The sequence below is a fragment of the Balaenoptera borealis genome (assembly GCF_965194805.1).
Source record: "Balaenoptera borealis genome assembly, chromosome: 19".
Lineage (NCBI taxonomy): Eukaryota > Metazoa > Chordata > Mammalia > Artiodactyla > Balaenopteridae > Balaenoptera > Balaenoptera borealis.
Window position 1 is genome coordinate 13724455 of NC_138878.1, and position 17886 is coordinate 13742340.

The window sequence follows — 17886 nt, forward strand, 5'->3', positions numbered from 1 at the left end:
GACCAGGCCTACCCATGTGTACTTTAGAGAGGAAAAAGACAAAGAAAAAATCCCAGGTGGCTGGGATACCCACTCCTGTTAAGAAACACAAAGACAGAGGGAGAAGTTTGGGGAAATGGTCAAAAAGGAAAGGTGCGAAGCTAAAAAGCAGGTAATTAGTGGTGTGACTTAGATATTTACATTCTTCCCTAATAGGAAAAAGCAGAGTGTTTTACTGTTTTTTATTTTTTTAAATAAATTTATTTATTGTATTTATTTGTTATTTTTGGCTGCGTTGGGTCTTCGTTGCTGCGTGCTGGCTTTCTCCAGTTGCAGTGAGTGGGGCTACTCTTCGTTGTGGTGTGCGGGCTTCTCATTGCGGTGGCTTCTCTTCTTGCGGAGCGCGGGCTCTAGGTGCACAGGCTTCAGTAGTTGTGTCTCGCGGGCTCTAGAGCACAGGCTCAGTAGTTGTGGTGCACGGGCTTAGTTGCTCCATGGCATGTGGGATCTTCCCAGACCAGGGCTCAAACCTGTGTCCCCCTGAATTGGCAGGCAGATTCTTAACCACTGTGCCACCAGGGAAGCACAAGCAGAGTGTTTTAAATAAGAGAAAGCATCAACATGATCTAATTGACATTTATAGACCATGCCATTCAACAACAACAGAATACACATTCTTCTCAAGCTCACACAGAACATTCCTCAAGACAGATCACATTCTGGGCCATTAAAAATAAATTTAAAAGAACACAGGGACTTCCCTGGTGGTCCAGTGGTAAAGAATCCGCCTTCCAATACAGGGGACACGGGTTCGATCCCTAGTCGGGGAACTAAGATCCCACATGCCGCGTGGCAACTAAGCCCACGCACCACAACTACTGAACCCGCACACCTCAACTAGAGAGCCTGAGTGCCACAAACTACAGAGCCCACGCGCTCTGGAGCCCACGCGCCACAACTAGAGAGAGAAAAACCCAAACGTCACAACTAGAGAGAAGCCCATGCTCCGCAACGAACAGACCCTGCGCCACAACAAAAAGATCCCGCATGCCACAATGAAGACCCAACGCAGCCAAAGATAAAAATAAATAAATAAAATAAATATTCTAAAATAAATAAATAAAATAATAGAAATCATGCAAAAGTAAACTAGAAATAAGTAATATAAAGATGGCTGAAAAGTCCCCAAATATTTGGAAATTAAATAACACACTACTAAATAACACATGGATCAAAGAAAACATCAGGAACAGAAAACTATAGACCAATATCTCTCATGAACACAGATGCAAATATCCTTAAAAAAATTAGAAAATCAAATACAACAATAATGTATTAAAAAAACTATATATATGCCACAACCATGTGGGATTTATTCCTGATATGGAAGGCTGATTCAGCATTCAAAATTCAATTAATGTAAGCCAACTATACTTCAATTAAATAAATAATTTTTTAAAAAAATCAATTAACCTAGCACATCAATAGGCTGAAGAAGAAAAATCATATGATCATATAAAAAGAGAACATAAATTGATTGGAAAACTGAAAAGTTGGAGCAATTTTTTTAAAAAGGTTTTGATTTTGATAAACATTTTTCTTCAGGAGCTCTAATTTTTCCCTTCTTTTGAGCCTTATAAAAACCATCGTATCTTTTGTTAGAATATAATTTCGCAATTAAGTATACTGACTTTTAAACTTTTACAAAATTAATTCATTGTTGGTAAACTATTTAATTGAAATTTTAAAAATTTCAATGTTATCATTCCCTCCTACAGATGTTTCATAATTTACTTAACCCATGCCCATCTGGAGACTCCTAGTTGTTTCCAGCTTTCCCCTATTATAAATAAGATTAGGATGAACACTTATGTATATACATTTTTGTACAATGACCTTTTATTTTTCCAAGAGAAAGTCCTAAAAACAGAATTAATAAAGTACTGCCTGTTCTCTATTTTCTAACTAGCACTAGGAATTAGATTAAAAAGTATGACAAGTGAAAAATGACACCTCACTTTTATTTTATTTACTATCTCTTTAAGAGTAAGGGTATTTTTCAGTGTTAACTAGCCATTTCTTCTTTTGTCAAATGTCTGTTCAAATGCCAGTTTTTCCATCAGTGTTTTACTTTTTCCTATTAATTGTAAAGTATTTATAGATTAAAAATATTAACACACTGTCACATGTTACAATGGTTTTTCCCCTAATTGTCATTTGCCTTTTAACTTTGTAGATTTTTTTTTCCTTCTGCTATACAAGTTTTAAATTTTAATGTGGTCAACTTTGTCAATGTTTTTTACTTCCGGTGACATAATTAGACATAGATAGTTATGCCACTACATTTTCATTTTTCCTCTTAAATCTCTAATCCCTGTCTATTAATTGAATGATCGACTGAGAAGCTCCAAAATTCCGGAAGACTACCAAAGAAAGGATATTCTATAAAACCATAATTTAAAATCCAGAATTTAGCCATTCAAAACTTTCCAATGATTTCCTATCATATTCAAAATAAAATCCTAACTCCTGTGAGGCCTTACAGAATCTAGCCCCTGCATCAATCTTACCATTCTCTGCCTCTCTCACTCTACTGGCTTCACTGGCCTTCTTGATGCTCTCCAGACAGGTCAAGCTTGTTTGCTACCCTAGGGCTGTGCAACACTTACTGTTCCCTCTGATTTGTACACTCTTCGCCCAAATCTTTGCACAGCTCCTCATTTAACCAAGTTCTCTACTCAAATGTTACCTCCTCTGAGTGACCTGCCCTATTCTACCTAAGACACCTGGCCCACTGCCCTATATCCCATCTTCCTCTGCCATCAATATAGTCCCATATGCTACTTTAGTATTTTTCATAGCATTTTCCCCTGCCTGACAAGAGAGTGGTACATATTTCCCCATGAATTTCCTATCTCCCCCACTAGAACATAAGCTTCATGAGAACAAGGGCTTTGTCTGACTCGTTAATCGACACATCCAGCCCTTAGTATATGTTGACTTAAGAACACTACTTACCGTTGTCAGAACGCGCATAATTGTGTCTATATGCCACCGTTTGGAAGGTGCATACCTGAGAAAATAATGGCACTAGGTGAAAACACTGGAACCTATAAACTAAGCTCTGCTCAGTGACTTTCAAAAATCCTGTCCTACAGCATTTTTTAGGTTCACAGCTTAAGTGATTATATCTGGACCCATTTCACCTTCAAAACTAGCAGCAATTCCCATTTCAAAGGGTGATGAAATGGTACATAGTCAAATTCAGATGTTCCACGTAATATGCAATAGGAGTTGCTGAGCTGAGAACTGGGGACTCTGTCCCCAGTTTTTCAGAAAATAAATCATAAAGTCAGGACAGGAGGGGATAGAGAAGAAAGAAGAAAAGGGACTCTTCCGAGACCCAGGCACACCAGGACTAGAAACTTGCTCCCTAAAATTCACAGTGAAAAGAGGAGAAACAACCATACTACCAAAATCTTGAGGTACTTCTTCCTAAAAGTTTTACACAGAACCACCATCCAGATGCTGTAACTTTTCTATTCTCTTCATCAAAAGGACATCATAGATGAGAGGTTAAAGAACAGATAAAAGAGGAGATTTTATAAAAGTGGGATTAGTTTGGTCTTAGCATAATGCTTAATATTAGATACTGGCTAGAATGGCCTTCTCAAACCTAATTTCTAATGGGAAGCCTGAAATAAATGTTACATGTTTAAACATGTTTACAACATTTCCCCCATGTTTTAAAGATGCTTTCCAAAAAGTTCTAAGCATTTTTTACCAATGAATATAAAAATAAAATCTTACTTTTCTGCAGCAAGGAAGATTCCAGATGCACAGTCTGCTTTAAATTCTGGCTCACATGAATCCAGAAAATAAAGCAATTCCTTCATCATGCCTCGAATATTATTCCCATTTACCAGGGCAAAACTCAATTCCATTGCACGCCTTGCAGGGGGGAGGGAAAAAAAGTTATGATATTTACAGTGGGAATGAAACAAAGACCCACGTACGTTGCCTCTGAACACCAAGCACTAGTGGATGTATTGATGTCTTTGCATGATCTTATGATCCCAATCTTTGCACATGAGATAACCAAAGTTATCAAATTTATTTTGAACGTTCATCAACACTTTTCTTCAAAAATCCCCAAGAGATATACTACTAAAGACCAAAAATGCAGTTTGAGTTCAGCAATCTATTCTATGAAGCTGAAATTTAGAATACTTAAAAGGCTCAAAAAGAGAGGCAACAAAATTATTACCCAATGATAATACCTCTGCGTTATTCATTAAAAACATGATATATAGTCACCATACTCTCCTTTTATTACATCCACTTTAGTCCAAAGATGATCTAACATAGGTTACATCAAAAGGTACATAGAGGAGTAGAATAAAAACAAACCTTGAGGGCTAAGTGAAATAAGTTAGAGAAAGACAAATATTGTACAGTATCGCTCATATGTGGAAGCTAAAAAAAGCTGAATGCATAGAAACAGAGACTAGAATGGTGGTTACCAGGGTCTGAGGGGTGGGAAAAATGGGGAGATGTTGGTCAAAGAGCACAAACTTCCACCTGTAAGATGAATAAGTTCTGGAGATTTAATGTATAGCATGATGGCTATTGTTAGTAACAATGTATTATATACTTGAAAGTTGCTAAGAGAATAGATCTTAAATATTCTCACCATGAAAAAGAAATGGTAAGTGTGTGATAGGATGCAGGTGTTAACTAATGCTACGGTGACAATCAGTTTGCAATAGATAAGTGTGACAAGTCAATGTGATGGACATCTTTAACTTACACAATTATATCTCAATAAAGCTGGGAAAAAAACTGAAAAAGAGAATAAAAGCCATGAAAAGGAAAAAAAGGGTATGTGCTATGAGAGCAAATAGGAGCTAAAACCGCCTATCAAATTTGGCATTGAAGGCAAATATGGACATGTTTTACATATAAAAGTTATAAGGTTACTACAGGCATCTTTTCACATTTGGTCAATAATGTCAAACATGGCATATAATTAACTTTCAAAAATACCAATTTAATAACACTTTCATCTTAATCTACAAGCAACAAAAACTCAATCCTTACAGAAATGCAATAATAACTAATTCTTACACAGTGCTTAAGTACTTTACATATGTTAATCCAGTTAATCCTGCATATAACCTTTTGAAGTGGGTGCTTTTTTATCCACATTTAGCATACGGGACAACTGAAGCACAGAAAGGCTAAGTAACTAGACAAAGTTTATTAAGGGCAGAGCTAGGATTTGAAATGAGGCTTTCTGGCTCCAGAGTCTAAGCTCCTACTGTTATATAACCTGTCAAAGAGACCCAGGTTTTACTTTTGAAATGCAAAGCCCAGTCATGAGCTATAGAGAAACAACACAATAGAAGTCAGAAAGTCTGACTTCTATTCCCAGGTCTGCCATGTCCAAGGGGTAAGGTTTGGTGTTAAGTCATTTGATTCCTTTGGTACTGTATTTTAATCTGTTAATTGGGGATAGAAGTAATTGCCTAGTCTCTCTTGCTGGCTTGCTCTGAGAACCAACTGAGAGGGTGCTTATAAATCCTTTGCAAAGCACTATGTAAAAGTTGTTATTACTGACTCTAGGTCTTATCTTTAGTTTGCCCAAGCACTTAGCACCTGTTCTCTGCAAATAAAAGGAACACAATTATCAATGAATGTTTGTTAAGTGAATAGTTTCAGAGATCATTTCAAATCTAATTTTTTCTGGTTTGAACAGTAAACCAAAAGTTCACTGAGGCCAACTATAACTAGGTTTTACAAACAACTACAGTTATTCTAAGAAGAGAACCAGTAGAATTACTACATCAAGGAAAAAATATACATGCCTTTTCAAAGTCCTATGTGCTGCCTAAAAGTCATTCCTAGATGCACTGTTCTAAGAAACACGGCCGCCTCTAGTATCTTGAAGTACTGTGAGAAAACGTGTGCTGTCAGCAATTTGAGTTTCAGCATTGTGATAAAACACTCAGCCGATGGATCACTCCGTATTTTCATCCTCCAACACACAGAACACAGTACCTCTGTTGAGTAAACATATGCCCAGCTTATCTGTACCTGTTTTACTCATCAAAGAACCAAGGACAACTTCAGTGTGCACTTCAGTATTCCGTACTGGCCTCTTTCATTAATCTAAACTTCTCCCTGCCAATCCTTTCGAAAAAAGGATTTACTCTGTGAAAATAATGACTAAATACATAAATGTCAACATTCTCTCTCTCAAAACTATTACAAAGTTATCAGGTGATGGGTGGGGAGCAGAATTTTCAATAATCTGTTACCGTTTTATTGAGACATCCAAATCTTTTAGACAGTCCACAATGGTACTTCTGTGCCTCTGTACTGCGTTATGATCTGTCTGCACAGTCTTCAACAAAGATGTTAAAGCTACATATCTGGATGACGTAAAGTTGCAGAAGAACAGAATTAAAATGTAAAATTCAGGATAGTTCTCTGCTTAACGACAAAGAAGATGTCCAATGACTAAGGGAAAGCATACATTGTTAAATATTTAAAAGACAAGACAGATTAGTGAGTAAAATGGAAACACAGTAAAGCCATAAAAAACACTATAATCTAAAGCTGTGGCAACCAGAAGCCTTGGATTTAGATTTGTATTCATGGTCAATTCCATTTAAACTTCTAAAAGTGACTGACTTGATTCTTCCAAACTCTTTCAAATAGTACAACAAAATAAGTATATAGTATGCCTTTTCAGGCTGCCTGAGCCCCAAAACACAAGAGGAAATTATTTCAGTTTTACCATTTATATTTCCTCTGCTTTTGTCTGATACCAGTACCAAAACCGTCCCTGCAAAAATTTGAGTTTATGATCCAAGTATTTAAAAATTCTTCTGGAAGGAGAAGATTATTCAGGGTACCATAATGATTATTTCCACATTTTTTCAATCGTAACATGACAAGAAAGAATAGAAGATAATACTGATAAATTCATCTACTTTAAAAAAGTAGCTGGAGTTCACAAACATGTTCCAGGTTTGCAACTGAAATGTTATATTTTTCTTCTTAATTTAGAGCAGGGGTCAGCAAACTACAGCCTATCTGCAAAAACCCAGCCCTCTGCTGTCTGGTTTGGTAAATCAATTTTTATTGCAATACAGCCATGCTCATCATTTACACAGTCTATGGCTGCTTTCACACCAAGAGGCAGAGGTGAGTAGTTGCCAAATAGACCCTAAGGCCCATGGAGTCTAAAATACTGACCATCTATCTGGTCCCTTACAGAAAAGTTTGCTGACTCCTAATGCTAAAGTATAAACAGGACTAAAAATTAACTCATGAGGCAAATACTCAATTTCTTATCAAAACGGTTTTAAGACCAGACTAAAAATAAAAATCCTGAGTTGAAGTTCTAGATATGTCACTCAATACATGTGTGATCTTGAACAAAGTCACTCCTGAATACACTGAGTTTATAATAGCCAGATACAAGACATTTTTCAGTTGACTTACCTAATATTCTTGTCGTTGTTCAATAAGAAACGACCCAGGATATTTATCGCTAGGACCTATAGAGAAAGAGCATAGCTTAAAAATTTAGGAAAATCAAATATCTATATTGTTTAAAGGGTCACTTTCTGGCCTCTGATAGGTGCAAACTATTTAAAGGTGGTAGTTTAGTTAGTACTTCTATAGATTGCTAGCCAAAAAAAAAAAAAAAAATTCTGAAGGCAAACTCCTAAAACCATATTTTACTTCTGCTGAAAGATTGTTTTAAAGTTTTTATATCATTAGCAGAAAAATAATATTGTTACAGCCTCACTGGAGGGAAATCTGGCAGTAACTATAAATATTTAAAATTAGGAATTCCCTGGTGGTCCAGTGATTAGGACTCTGTGCTACCACTGCAGAGGGCATGGGTTTGATCCCTGGTTGGGGAACTAAGATCCTGCATGCCACATGGTGCGGCCAAATAAATAAATAAATAAATAAAAGCTACAAAATGAAACTATATCCTCTGCTTCAACAATTTCACTTCTAGGAATTTAGTTGACAAATATACTTGTACATATGCACAAAAATCTACTGCAACACTATCTATAATCACACATGATAGGAGAGTCCATTAATAGCAAATTTGCTACATGTACTATGGCACATCCATACAACGGAATAGTATGCGACCATTAAAAAGAATAAATCCTGACACATGCTGCAAAATGGATGTACCTTGAAGACATTATACTAAGTGAAATAAGCCAGACACAAACACCCCATATTATATGATTCCATTTATGTGAAATGTCCTGAATAGGCAAATCCATAGAGACAGAAGGTAGAATGGTGGTTGCCAGGGGTTGGGGACAGGGGATAAGGGGGGAGTTATTGTTTAATAGGTACATAGATTCAGTTTCAGAAGACCAAATAGTTCTGAAGATAAATGGTTGTGTAGGTTGCAAAACAATATGAATGTGCTTAAATGCCACTGAACTACAGAGTTAGAAATGGTTAAAATGATAAATTTTATGTTATGAATATTCTACTACAACCTTTTTTAAAATGAGAATGGTCTCTATACATGAATATAAACTAGCTCCAACATAATGTTTTCACCTAACATGAAATGTGTAAGGTGCAGAACAACCTAGATGACAAAAAGAACTATACACAAATACTGTAGTGTAGATAGTAAATTTGTTTCTTACAAAGCTATGGGTTAGCAATTATTATACTAATAAATGGTTGAAAGAATGAATAAATTCTTGAGGGAGAGTTCTTCCTTATAGAAGAATTCCAATTATTTAATGAGGAAAAAATGAGGGAAATAGAAAGGTATCATTAGAACACCACCCTAATAACTGTTGCAGCCAAGAGCCTCTGATGGGTACTAAAATGGTGGGTAAAAGTCTGAGGAGAACAGAATATCTGCATAGTGTCAAAGTGTTTCCTCCAAAATATTATAATTACAAAGGGAAAAAAAAACAATTATACAGTGGAGAGACACAGCAGACACCACCTTAACCAAAAGATCAAGGTTAATATCACCAGTAATGAGACAAACAGATAGCATGTACCTCCTGATATGAAGCTGAGAAGGGCACACCACTTCTGTGGTAGTCTTGCCAAAAAAGCATAACCTCAAACTAATTATAAGAATATATCGGGGTGGGGGGACTTCCCTGGTGGCACAGTGGTTAGGAATCCACCTGCCAATACAGGGGACACGGGTTCGAGCCTTGGTCCAGAAGATCCCACATGCCGCAGAGCAACTAAGCCCGTTTGCCACAACTACTGAGCCTGCGCTCTAGAGCCCTCAAGCCACAACTACTGAAGCCCCGTGCCTAGAGCCCGTGCTCCGAACAAGAGAAGCCACTGCAGTAAGAAGCCTGCACACCGCAACGAAGAGTAGCCCCTGCTCGCCGCAACTAGAGAAAGCCCGCATGCAGCAACGAAGACCCAAAGCAGCCAAAAAATAAATTTAGAAAAAATTTTTTTAAAAAAAGGATCTATCAGGGACTTCCCTGGTGGCGCAGTGGTTAAGACTCCGTGCTCCCAATGCAGGGGGCCCGGGTTCAATCCCTGATCAGAGAACTAGATCCCACACGCACGCCACAACTAAGAGTTCACATGCCACAACTAAGGAGCCCGCATGCCACAACTAAGACCTGGCACAACCAAATAAATAAATAAATATTAAAAAAAAAAAAAGACTGTATCAGACAGAGCCAAATTGAGGGACATTCTACAAAGTAACTGATCAGTACTCTTCAAAAGTGTCAAAGTCACAAAAAACGAAGGAAAGACGAAGGAAATGTCACAGATTGGAGGAGACTAAGGAGACATGACAATAAATGCAATGTGGGATCAAGGATTAGTCATCAGTAGAAAAACTGGTGAAATCTGAATAAAGTCTGTAATATGGTTAATGGTACTGAACCAATATTAACTTCTTAGTTTTGATAATTATACTACAGTTATACAAGATGCTAACATTAGGGGAAGCTGAGCGAACGGTAATATTGGAACTCTGAACTATTTTTGAAACTTTTGTGTAAGTCTAAAATTATTTTAAATAAAAAGTTTTTAGAAGTGGGGAAGACAAGAAATACACATGTACAGACACATTTAAATATGGATAAAATATCTCCAAAAAAAAGTACATTAGAAAATGGTGAGAGTAGCATTGACATATTTACACTACCAAATGTAAAACAGATAGCTAGTGGGAAGCAGCTGCATCAGCTTGGTGCTTTGTGACCACCTAGAGGGGTGGGGTAGGGAGGGTAGGAGGGAGACGCAAGAGGGAGGGCATACATGTATACATATAGCTGATTCACACTGTTAAACAGCAGAAACTAACACCATATTGTAAAGCAATTATACTCCAATAAAGATGTTAAAAAAAAAAAAATGGTAACCATATTTCCCACTAGAAAAATTGAGAGTCTACACATGAAAGCTACAGACAGACATCTTCCTCCCTGCATACCTTTTTTACTCTTTGAATTCTTTTACTTTGTGTTTATTTCTCAAATAAAAATAAATATTTAGAGAAATGAATTAACTCAAATATGATGTCTTATTTGAAGTGACTGAGCCCAACTCAAATCATGGCTCTAAAAAAAAGCTCATTCAGAAATGTTTCCTTGGGACTTCCCTGGCGGTCCAGTGGTTAAGACTCCCTGCTTCCAATGCAGGGGACATGGGTTCAATCCCTGGTCGGGGAACTAATATCCCATATGCCGCATGGTGTGGTCAAAAAAAAAAAAAAAAAGAGAAAGAAAGAAAGAAAGAAATTTTTCCTTCACTTAACATTACGTATCTAACCATACCTAAGCTCTTCCAATTTCTATTATAATCAATATTAAGCCTTCAGTGGAGAAAATGATACTTCAGATACCAAAAAAAAACCACTATATATTCTGCATCATTCTTTACTATAGTTAATTTCCAAATAGAATTCATTTCCAAAATCCAAGTCAATTATTTTAAATAAAATATTTAGAGAAGAAAAGATTTAAAAGACTTACTCGCAGTCCACTCTCTGACTTAATATCCATGATAGTCAAAACCGTTTCATAAAGAATAGCATTTCCTACATTTTTACTAGTCTCCGTATTAGTGGCAACCTGAAAAGACACAGAGGGTGTTACAAAAGTGACAAAACAATGCTTCCAAAAAATATCCAGAGGTAACAGGAGATATTTTGTAACTGATTACAGCCACCCATGAGAAAACACAAATAAAAATTGCTCCATATAATCACAATCATTCTACTCCCTGCTTTACTAAAATGAGTGTTTACTTAAATGTAAGTTTTGGTCTACTCACCTGTGCTAATATATCATTCATAGCTTCACTTGAGTCATCATCATTTCGTCCTAAAATTCTCAATAACCGCAAAATTCGTACCTAATGTGCAAAATATGACAAATGTCAACAAATTCCGCCTGGCACAAAGGAACTTCGCTTGATATGAAATTCAAATAACTTAAATGAAGTCTTAGATCCCAATAGAAATGGTAAAATTCAAACAGAAGAAATTTAAACATTATCTTTAGAGAAGTTATACATGGTTCTATGTCTTAATGAAGTTATTAGACAACCCACACTTTGACACTTCACAGCCAAAGGATACCACCACCTGCAGAGCTGTATTATATTGGTAAATCAAGTTTCTATGTAGTATATGATTTGACTATTACAACTATAATTTTATCCTATTAATCTCATACAGAATTGTGTCACTATTCATTTGTTAATGTAATTAGTTTAATCAATTAACTACCAAATCTCTACCCAACACAAACATAAGAGGAAGGAAAAATCTATTCCAAAATATATCATTTATCCAAAACTTTCTTTCAACCTCACCTGCAAAAAGGGGTCACTGATCCCAGAAACATCATGTTCTGGTGAATATCCGGACATGATGAGGTTCTTTAGAATACGAACTAACTGGGGCACAAGCTGCGGGGAAGAGAGATGCATCAAAAAACAGTGAACATCAAAGAATTTCTCATGAATAGGCAGGTAATTTGACTTAGAAAAAGGATGCAAGGGTCTGAGTCCAAGCAAATTCTACTGATACAATATACTAGTATACTGTTGATGTTTGATAAATATAACTTAGGAGTATTTTGGCCAAGAACTCAAGAAGGAATATCTGAATTAAAAACAAACCAGATATTTTTACTCCAGAGTTATATATGCAAAGGCACTATAAATAACAGTAGGTTAGAAAGCCTCTGAGAACCAAGTAAAACAGGTACCTACGGGGCATATTGCATTTTTACTTCTATAGGACTTGACACACCTAGGTTGCACAAATATATTCAGTTTTTAATACATTCAACACATGTGGATATAAAATGTTATCACACCCAAAATACTGGTGATTTTATTAAAATTACAGTCTTAAACTATCTCAAATAGAGAAAAAAATTCTCTCCTCTTAATATTTGGCTAGTTATATCCTTTTCCAACAAACAACAGGGAATACAAAAAGCCTCCAACATTGACCAAGTGGAAAAGACACATGAAAAACTGTATCCTTCACTTTAGGAAGACAGCAAGGCCATGAATAATGTCCTTTTCCTATTCTTAACTCATATGACACAATTTTAGGTAAAATTTAATTTCAGCACCTAATTATACATTTGTTGCCTGTCCTATCTTACTAATGAAACTATACATTCCTTATGGTCAGAATGCCCTTCTTTTTACTCTGTCCATTAGACTGACTTACAGCACATAGTAGAGGCAATTTTACTGCCAAGCTGAACTTAAAAATGCTTTAAGTACTATCATTCATTTCAAACTCTGTTGATCAATCATTTAAGGTTAAAACCCTATTCTAAAATGTTTGCCACAATAAGAACATTTCCAGTCTCTAACTACAAACTCAATTTAGCTATATAAACAACTCTAATCACCTAACATTAAGAAAAGAAGTGTCCAAAGTGAACTGAACCATATCTCTTTTGGAGGCAGTCAAAACAGCCGCAACTTTGCTGCAACTCAATTATTTTTTTCTCATCGTATTTGGATTCCTCCCTACTCTCCAATTCTAAAAGGGGATCAAGACTGAAACAAAAGCCAAGCTCTGCCCAAGGTACACACTCAAAACATTTACAACACTAAGTCTACTGCTAAATACAAGACAACATAATCTGTGGGAATTTAAGTAAGTTTGGCCGTAACACTTCAATTAAGCACTTCATAAGTCACCTAAACAAAAATCTAATTTGGACAACTCCAAGATTAAAACAAATCTAAGCTATAATGACCTGTAAATTCTAAACAGAGTCCTCATTAAATCTGTCACTGTGGACAGATTCATATTAGAGGTGAGAATAATATAACTGTATAAACTGCTTTAAAATGTAATAAAACCAGGATCATCTAGTTACCAAACTCCGCACAAAAAGTAGCTCGCCTTGCATACTTCCCAATGGTCTCCTTTTTTGTACTACCCATATCCTCAATTACTTTTTAAAATCTGGTTTCTGGGGACTTCCCTGGTGGTCCAGTGGTAAGGAATCTGCCTTCCAATGCAGGGGACACGGGTTCGATCCCTGGTCAGGGAACCAAGATCCTTCATGCCGCAGGGCAACTAAGCCTGCGCCACAACTACTGAGCTCACGTGCCTCAATGAGAGAGCCCGCATGCCGCAAACTACAGAGCCCATGCAGCCTGGAGCCCGCATGCCACAACTAGAGACAGAAAAACCCGCACACCACAACTAGAGAGAAGCCCATGCACTGCAACGAAGAGACAGCACACCGCAAAGAAAGATCCCGCATGCCGCAACTAAGACCTGACGCGGCCAAAAAAATTAATTAATTAATTAATTAATTAATTTTTAAAAAAATCTGGTTTCTGTCTCAGAGACGTTCTTTTTCCTTCAGCTACTAAACTCACACCACATAAGAGCACCCCGGGACAAAAAGCACAAATGTCTAAGTGTTCAGCATACAAATTCTTGGAACCCAGCTTTATTTTTCAGACAAAAATTCAAGTTACTAAAACTGATGACAAGACAAACAAAATAAAATGACAAAGGGAAAGGCTGCAGCCATGAAAATCAGTTGATGCCCACCCACTCTACCTCAAAAAACTTTTAATATTCCAAAGCTTCAAGGCAAGATTGACGGCAAGTAAGGGGGAAATTAAAGCTCTAAGTCTGAACTGAAAGTTCAGAAGTATGTACGGAGCTTTTTAAAGTATGAGGTTACCCACACGGCTCTAAAATATCTGCTTCAAGAAGAAGCAGTGTTTGGCGTCAAGGATCCAAACTGATCTGGAACTGCCATCACCAATGCCACTGGGAAACTGCTCAAAGTTTCTCAAGTGAAGACAAAGGAAAGGCAGAGAAGGAGGCTTACAAATCAGGGAAGGCTGCAACTGAAATCCAAGGCTGACTGTGGAGTCAGGAGTTTAAGTGACAAGACAAAACCTGGACTAGGAAGTTAGCCAAAAATGCTAGGACAAATAACATAGTATTAAGCACAGCTTCAGCATTAGTATATTTTTAAAAGCCACATTTGTGGATGGATACACAAAAGCCACTAAGGACCTAATGCCAGCATGCACCATCTAAAAGAGGGTTAATTCTTACCTTTTCATTCTAACATACAGCAGGATTCCAAACAGACAACAGGAACAAAACATACAAAGCAAGCATTAGGGACAGATACAGGCCTCATACTATTTTATAATAATTTAATCAATACATGAACATCTAAAGGGGCAAAAAAGCCCCCCAAAAAAGAGCTGCTATTAGAGCTTCATTAGATCTAAAGTACAAAGTAAGCCCAATTTATGGAGTGATCAGCACCCTATAAAAGGAACTGAATGCATGTAATTACCCAAAGAACAGTCTTTCTCTGAGTCCTCCTTACTAGTGCCTTCTAAACGTAAGTGGAGAAAAAAAATTCCACTTCAGAATGCTCTAAGAAAGGGAGGGAGGGACTTAAGAAAGCTAGAGACTTCCATCACTGGAGTCACCACAGCGTAAAATGAATAGTTGGGGACCCTATGTTAGGTAAAAGTAATGTCAAATTTCATTTTGCAGTTTTCACCTTTAAAAAAATTACCTGCCTTAAACTATACACACACACACACACACACACACACACACACACACACACATATTTCCTGTGTGTAATTTGACCTCAGGTTACATTTCCTAACTTCAATGTGAAAACAGCAGATAAAGCACATGAGAGACTGGTGTGTCTGCCAACAATGAGAGAAGACTTCTATTATGAAAGGGAAAACACTGCACTATTGCCAGTTCTTATATGCCTAAATCTGGCTTCCAGCCCTACCACACAGCAGGGCTGTTTAAGTCCTTTATTCAGCTCCACAGCTTTCTTTCAAAAGAAAATTCATAGGTGAGAAAATCATGTACTTTTCAGGAAAACCATTTTCAATCAAGAAAGGCTTAGATATACAGAATGGCACCTACCTTTCTGAAATGTGCAAGCATGTCTGGGCTTCGCTCACACATTTCTGTGAGGAGGACTACAGAAGTGTGAAGGACACCTGAAAGAAAAGAACCAATGAAAACTAAAAATGAGGGTATATTATTCAACTTCATAGAACAGGGCTTTGAGTTCTAAAGGTCAATTCCAAAAGGGCAGCTGCTATTTTTGTTTTTTAATCTCTCAAAGAATCTAAGCATTGAGGTGAATACAAAGGAGGTATTAATAGATATCTGCTGATTTAATACTGGTGATGTCAATCAAAACAGAATATTCTAAAGTTGTATGACCAAAATAATTGCTAAAAAATGAGAACCAATACACATGTCTCTACATTTGAGAATATCCATAAAGACATGCTCCTAGTCAATATAAACTGGATATTACCTGCTCCAGACTTAATAAGCTCTTAGCTGAGTTTTGATAGATATTTCAAGAAGAAAAATCTTACTAAGATTTTAAATTTCCAGATAAAATATATGAAAAACCTAAGGTAGTTGTGAATGACAAAGTAAATTTGCTTGGTCAAGAGTGAGTGAAAAGAATCACACCATACTTTTCACTAAATAATAAATAAGTACCCTAAACATTCATTTGTTCAACAAGTATATTTTGAGTCTTCTAAGCATAGGACTGCATTAATCAAATTAAATACATGTTACCATTTTTTCTCTTAGCATTTAGGACACAAGAATTTTCTTCACTCAGAACTTGTTTCACTGACTTCAAAATAAGAATAAAATGCTCGGTAAAGAACTGCCACATTTCACTTAATTTCTCTCAAGCTTTATAAAAATATATCTGGGTACCCATTACAAATTCCTGTTACAAGTAACCTAAAAGTAGTTTCACAAATCTTACACTACTACAGCAAAACAATAAAGAAATAACTTTTTCTTCTATTATAAAATAGCCAGGAAATCAAAGGGTTTTACACACGAACATCAAGGCTAGGATCATTTGTAATTACACTATTACTTAATATAGTATTTTTAATATAGTAAAAGAGGACCAGAAATGAAAAACAAGCTTACTGTAAAGGAATCAATCTCTAATGACAAAAACTAGGATATGGGAGTAGAAGAGAGATTCAACCCATTAGCCCTTCCTGGAAAAGTGTCCAAGCACAGTAGAAAGGTGAGTCCACTGCATGAGACAGAAGGCCAACACTGCCTGAAGCCTGTTCTCTTTCCCCTTCTCCCTCAGTACTTCATGAGTGCATCTAAATCACATTACCATGGTTCTTTTCATTCAATAAATTTTTTGTTGCTGGTAAGAACATCTCCATAAGTTCAGGAACCTTCCTGATGACATGAACAGCACAAAGTGCTGCCTATAAAAAACATAAAAAGGACAAAAGAAGATTTATTTCAATTAAGTCAGGACAACCAATCTTATAAACAACAAAACCTTATCAACTAGTTCACCTACATGAAAAAAGAAAGGAGTTAGGTATCAGATTTATTATTTATTATTATCAGACTTACTAGTTATTAACTGGTTAGGGCTTTCCAACTTATACTTACTGCATTAACGAGAACTTCTAACCCACCTGCCTCTTCGGTCATATATTACCAAATAAGTGGACAAAAGCTTTCTCGACTAGACCATGGTTAACACAAACTTATCAAACATGCTAGACATAATTTATGTGGAGTTTTGCAAAGTAAAAAATAAAGACTTCCATCTGTGATAATCATTCTTCTGAGTAAAAAGACCAAAAGGTTTTATAAAAACATTATGCAATTGAAAGATATATATACTGCAGATGCTTTAAATCTGCTGCTGCTTTTAATAATACCTATACTTTCCCCAATTCACTCTCTACTGAAATCAAGAAAATCATTTGAAAGTTACTTAGGATCTTAGTTAAACGCCTCTCAGTTAGCTAGTCTCTACTGAAGAAACTTGTTCACAGGAAAGAAAGACATTCAAAGATGATTTTGGTTAAACGTCCCCACCCCTGGCAAAAAGAACCATAACTACTATTTGTTGGAATTGAATAACATAAAAGTTCAGATACATTAACAAGAAAAGATTTCAGCTAATTCTTCCCATGCTACAGTTGGGGGAAACGATTTTTTTTTCTAATCTGTAGGAATTATTTTATTTAATAATTATTAATCTTTATTAATATTTATTTAATCTTTCTGGACAAGAGCAGCCCACACGTTTTTTAAGAGAAAAGACTGGCTTTGGTCTATAGCCATCATTAACAGTGCATGATCCTGGAAAACAGCTTGGCCCTTTCAACGGCTTTGTCTCACACCATTAATACAGAGGCACAATGAACGCCAACCAGATGATATTATGTGACTCACTTCTAAAGTCCTAAATTTTACCCTTTGTTTATGAAGGTTTTAGGATTCAAGCACAATAAAATAACAACAAAATGTTTATATCAACAAATAAAAGCAAA

The 17886-nt window shown here is 36.3% G+C and overlaps 1 protein-coding gene across 2 annotated transcripts in view; it reads right to left on the reverse strand.

Moving 5' to 3' along the window:
• The window catches only part of AP1G1 (adaptor related protein complex 1 subunit gamma 1), a 76429-nt gene that overhangs the window by 13901 nt on the left and 44642 nt on the right, over window positions 1-17886 (reverse strand). For both annotated transcript variants that reach the window (XM_082369816.1, XM_082369815.1), the window contains 9 exons: window positions 16704-16800; window positions 15452-15528; window positions 11854-11949; window positions 11311-11391; window positions 11010-11108; window positions 7492-7547; window positions 6300-6413; window positions 3790-3930; window positions 2998-3052 (listed from right to left, as the gene is read on the reverse strand). In XM_082369816.1, coding sequence (XP_082225942.1) covers window positions 2998-3052; window positions 3790-3930; window positions 6300-6413; window positions 7492-7547; window positions 11010-11108; window positions 11311-11391; window positions 11854-11949; window positions 15452-15528; window positions 16704-16800 — 816 coding nt within the window. The remainder of the gene's footprint in view (window positions 1-2997; window positions 3053-3789; window positions 3931-6299; window positions 6414-7491; window positions 7548-11009; window positions 11109-11310; window positions 11392-11853; window positions 11950-15451; window positions 15529-16703; window positions 16801-17886) is intronic.